At 41.7% G+C, this 5,708-nt stretch overlaps 1 protein-coding gene across 1 annotated transcript; it reads left to right on the top strand.

The window, feature by feature from the left end:
- Positions 1–1,924: 1,924 nt before the first annotated feature.
- Positions 1,925–3,514, top strand: LOC105058122 (cytosolic sulfotransferase 12). The gene has a single exon (XM_010940920.4). It carries the CDS (start codon positions 2,009–2,011, stop codon positions 3,098–3,100), a length of 1,092 nt encoding a protein of 363 aa, XP_010939222.1. The 5' UTR covers positions 1,925–2,008; the 3' UTR covers positions 3,101–3,514.
- The last annotated feature ends 2,194 nt before the right edge of the window (positions 3,515–5,708 follow it).

Below are 5,708 nucleotides of genomic sequence, written 5' to 3'. Positions count from 1 at the left end.
CCGGTGATGGAAGACTCCGGGGGTTGATCCTTTCGATAAATTAGAGGCAGACGGTGTTCGCAGTCGCTTCCCCTTCTTTGCTCAATCTAACTAGGAAGGAGAGGGGCACCATGAATGGTGGGTGGCACATCGAGATTGCCACGAATACTCCTGCTCATCCCATTGAGAGAGTCGAGATTGCCGCTCTGGCGGAGAAAACGAAGATCATTGCTAATGACGGTGGCTATGCTTGGAAGGTGCTGAATGCACCATCGGTTGCTCCGCTGATGGTTATGGTGGCTAGATTTGCTGTTGTTGGAGGCTTTTAATTGCCTCCGCGAGAACGTTCATTTATTGCACGATCGCAGCAATCTGAGCGTCTGTGGTAACCATGGGGCATGGAGAACTGGGCTCTGCTACTGGAGGCAAGGGAGGGGCCTCTTTCCGACGGAAAGAGTGTCTCATCGAGCCGGTCGCCGTTGATCGTTGAGATCTGGTTCTCGTCATTGCGAGTTTTCTTCTTGCCACTGTTTCCCCCCTTCCTGGTGCACCAATTTGTTCCTGCTAATCCCCTCATCGCCTGTTCGTCGAAAACAAGCACCTGCAAAATGAAGTCCGCACTGACCGAAGTTGTCTCCAGCGGGGACCCTCCGATGCTTAAGTCAGAGAAGGTGACTGGGTAACAGTCGAATGAGAATGGAGACAAAGCTCAGCATATCAAAATTAGCTTACCAAAATTTATCGTCTTACCTCCTTTTTATAGAGTAGATCGTCGTAACTATCGGATATGGTCCCGTATTTAGCAGCATAGAATCACGGGATGGTAATCTCGCAATGGGTTATTAGTCCCTATGGATTACGCCACGATATCAGTGGAGTAACCGTCCGTGATGGTTATGATATATTTGAATGAGTCGGCCGACTATGTGTCAGGGGTCGGTTGTCGGTTAGTAACTCTGAAATACCGACGGTCGAAGTAGTCTGTTGTCTGTAGAGTCCGAATATCGACTGCCTACTGATCTGGATTAGTAAAAGGGGTTCGATCGGTCGGTTGAAAATGGTGTCAGCCTGTTCAGCCGATATATAGTCGGTAGTCACTTTCAGGGTTGTTTGTTTATTTGGTGGGTCAGAGTCAGATATCGATCGGACTGTTCTGGAGATTGATCGGCAAATGAAGATCGATCGGTTTTTCCCAACACAAATAGTTAGGAGAAGAAATACAAGTAATTATAAGAACAACAAGAAGGAAGAAAGGGAGCAATCTTTTCTTAACAAAGCAAAAATGATATGACAAAGGCCCCTTCCTAATCTCTTAAAAGCATAAAATTATGTATCTGTATCTTTCTCCTAACATAAAGATCTATTGGTGGGGAGTATATGAAGTGCCACGTTGTGAGATCTCTCACTTGGTTTTTAAGAGTACAAATGAAAGTGCCACTTACTAAAATACACTAATAAAATATTTAAAAACTAAAACTAGATAAAATTCTGCCAATTAGTTTTAGCTCAATCGGTTTGAATCAATCACTAAAGCCTGAATCATGAGAAAAAATATTTATTAAAATAGTTCTATCGCATATATTTTATACTATTCAATAATAAATCAGCATATTATTTAAAAAATTAATTTTTTTTTCAAAATAATAAAAGTTGTTACTGGACCAACCGTAGTTGACAGTAGAATCCTTTTATTTAAAATTTTCAATTAAAAATAAATAATAATATATAATTTTTTAATAATAAATGATATACTGTTTTGTTATTGAATGGCATGAGATGCATAATTATTTTAATCAATAATCTTTTCGTCACACGGAATGTTTGGGAGGGGATTTGCAATGAGTAGATGGGGACAAGGAGGCCGGTGGAGCGGCCGTGGATGGAGATGCCACATGGAAAGGTTCCTGGTGAGCGTCCTTATGTTATATACATATATAGAGAGAGAGAGAGATAAACATCAACCTAACCTTCCTTTCACGAGAGAGAGAGAGAGAGAGAGAGATTTGAGTGTAGCTTCCTCCTTCCGGTCATGGCCAGTGATCCATCTCGTTCCAGTAGCTCCCAACCATCACATGCTTCAGAAGAGAGGGCAGAGGATCAGGCTCCAAAACTTCTACAACAATATAATGACCTCATCTCTACCCTTCCACTAGAGGAAGGCTGGCAGCCAGTCTCTCTTCGAAAATACAAAGGCGTCTGGTTGCCTGGTCATGAGATCTTTCTCCGGGGAATCTTCGCCATCCAAAGCCACTTCAAGTCTCGTCCCACTGACATCCTCCTGGCCACCTTGCCCAAGTCCGGCACCACCTGGCTCAAAGCGCTCATTTTCGCCACCATGACTCGAAGCCAGTACTCCTTTGCTGACCACCCTCTCCTCAGCCTCAACCCCCACAACTGCGTCCACTCCTTGGAGGAGCTCTGGGCCATCGGCCAACCTTCCAAGATCGAAGCCCTTCCTTCACCTCGGCTCCTTAACACCCACATGCCCTACTCTGTGCTACCGGACGCGATCAGAGCCTCCGACTGCCGAATTATATATGTTTGCCGGGACCCCAAAGACAGGGTGGTCTCTGCGTGGCAATTCACCTCGTCGTGGCATCGCAGCAAGAAGGCGACGGGGGAGATGATGCCGACGACTGAAGCCCTTTCGCTCGCCACGGCGGTCGAAATGGTTTGCCAAGGGAACTCTCCCTTTGGCCCGGACTGGGACCATGTTCTGGAGTACTGGAGGGAGAGCTTGAGGCAGCCTGAGAATGTGCTGTTCTTGAAGTACGAGGAGGTGATGGAGGAGTCGGTGGCGAACGCGAAAAGGTTGGCCGAGTTTATGGGATGTCCCTTCTCCTTAGAGGAGGAGAAGGAAGGGGTGGTGGAGAAGATTATAACGCTGTGCAGCTTTGATAAGCTCAGCAAACTAGAGGTGAACCAGAATGGTGACCAAGCCTCGGTCTTCAGGGTACCAAACTCTTGTTACTTTAGGAAGGGGAAGGTGGGGGATTGGAGGAACCATTTGAGCCCGGAGATGGCCCGGAGATTGGATGGGATCATGGACGAAAAGCTTCGGGGATCCGGTCCGACTCTCGGTGGTGTCCGCCTCCAAGCCCCCAACACCACCACCATATGAGAAAAGGAAGATTGTTGATGGTGCACACGAAGAACTGTTTTTGCTGGAAACCTGTTTAAATGTCATGTAGTGCTGGAAGCTCTGTTTGGATGGAGACTAAGCTGATGGTTATTAATATGAGGTTGGTCATGTTTCTGCTTGGGTTCTTTACATCAGCTGTGTTCTTATTTCATTTTCTTAACGAAATATGAGGTGGGTTTCCACCGATTGCTCAAAAAATTACGGAGTGATTCTTTTGTTGCTGCTTAGACTTGATGCCTTTTGATTTCCAGTTTGGACTCCAGTGTTTTGGAGGCCTCTAGTTTGGTGAAGCCACCTGAAACTGAAGAGGAACCTATATATCCTGCCATATTATTTGAAAGTTCTCTTAGTTTTTTATCTTGATTTCTGCTGGATCATAATCTCCTGCTTCAGATATTTTTGTTCATCAAATAGGAGGACAGTGATTGTTGGTGAGAAGCATAATATTGCATGGCGTATGGATAAGAATTTTGTTTTGTTACGAGCTGTTGGTTATGTTAAGGTTTTGAATTGGGTTCCTCTGCTCCCCTCCAACTTCTGCCCCTACTCCATGATCAATTGTTGATCACAACACCCTGGAACAGGGGATCCAACTAACACTGATGATGACCCTTTTCTAGAACAGAGTATTCCCTCCTCGCTTCATGGCAACAGAGTCAAGGCTTGTTTGGTCGCCTGTAAATAGATATCTGAACCAAGTTCGGCTCAGAAGAACCCAATTTAAGAATAAATAGCCTAAAATGGCTTGATCTGGGTGAGACAAAGCCACTTCAATGAAGCAGTTTCTTGCTCAGCCAACTTGTACCAAATCAAATGGGGCCTAAGCTTCTTGCACTTTAGTTAGGAGATGCAACCATGGGCTAGATGATAGCACTAGCCACTGGCAAGGAGTTGAACAGTTTTCTTACCGCCACTTAGCTAAAGTTTTGTTTCACTAACTTAGCTTGAGTCGGAAAGCTCGCTTCGAGCATCTTATTGGCTCGCATGCAATAGAGTTGATGCAAGTTTTGTTGGCTCGTGCGCACTGGGAAATGACCCACTCAACCTATTGCCATCCTTAGACATCAGGTGATTAGAACGGCTAAATAATCCGAGGATGTCTTGCTTGATGTATCTATCACTACATTTCTCTTCATGGGTGATGGTTAATAGTTAGATCATAATCTTTTAACAGCTCCAACCACTTCGTTTTATTCAATTTTTTATATACTAAGTGAAGATATATTTTAGACTGGTGATTTGTAAAAATCTCGTTCAATTTTCTATGGAACTAGTGTTTCCAGATCTTTAGAGCAAAAATAGCTGCCGTTAGTTCTAGATTATTAGTAGAATAGTTGATCTCAAATGACTTTAGCCATCTAGAAGTATAAGCCACAGTTTTCCATTCTATATCAAGACACAATCTAAACCCCTCTAAGATGCCTGACATGAAAAATGCAAGGCTTTCATTGTACCATTATAGCAAGGCAAAGAAACCACTATATATGAACCATTATAATGATTATAACACCATACCATTATTTGCATTAAAGATGGCATTTCAAATTTTTAATATTACTATAACAATAGCTACAATGGTCGTTATAATTAATGGTGTTAAATAAGAAATAAATAGTGGTGTTATTTTTCATTCACCTATTATTGGATAAAAATATCTTTTTTAATCCTACAATTTTTTTAGAAGAAAAACTAATAGAAAATATTTTTTAAGAACAAAACTAGTACTTTATTAAGGAAAGGATATTGAGTAAAAATAAAAGTTAGCATACCGCTATAACATTAATAATGAATTATCACAGTCCTTATAATAATTATAATATTATTTTTTAAAATTATGGAAAGATCCTGGATCTTTGTGAAATACAAGAATGATTCTGATGGTGGGATTGAATCTCGTCAATTAATTAAAGATAAAATTATTAGTTTTGGACCAACCTATCATGGATTATCAATAAGTTTATTGGCTATTATCTAAGAAAAAAGAGGAGGAAAAAATGATTGTTATTATCTGTTTCTGGCTGGATTGATTAATGGTAGATATAATTCAATTAATGATTTCTTTTCTTTTTTTTTTGGTAGAATTAATGATTTCTCCATTAAAACGGCTATAAATCATACTTTTTGTTTTGGAATGGTTAAGCCAAAGTCGGCAACTAGGTTCTAAATCCAGGTGTTCACATATAAATTGAATTCTACACTCTTCTCGGTGGCTGGTATGGGGAAACACGGCAACACATGCGTATTGCATGGATGCGGTTATTGTGAGAGCTTGATTTTGATATGCCACCAGCCAACACATCATATTTTTATTTTAAATAATGCCAAGCCATCTTATATTTTATATTCTATTGATAATTAAAATAAACTAAAAATAATAAAAAAAATAAAAAAATAAAAAGACAAACATGGTGAGGGCAATCCAGCCCATGTTCCCCATTACCCTACGTACGGAGTCCTCGCCAGCTTTCTTACCCTCCAGCTGGCGCACGTACGGCATGCTCTGTTGCACCCCTCCAGCTGGCCTACGTACTGTATGCTCCCTAGTTTTTCTGTCCTCTAGCTGGCGTACATACGGATGCTCAGTTGC

This window comes from Elaeis guineensis, chromosome 15 (genome assembly GCF_000442705.2).
Source record: "Elaeis guineensis isolate ETL-2024a chromosome 15, EG11, whole genome shotgun sequence".
Classification (NCBI taxonomy): Eukaryota; Viridiplantae; Streptophyta; class Magnoliopsida; order Arecales; family Arecaceae; genus Elaeis; species Elaeis guineensis.
The sequence above is the reverse complement of the archived record's forward strand: the minus strand, read 5'-3'. Positions and strand labels throughout refer to the sequence as shown.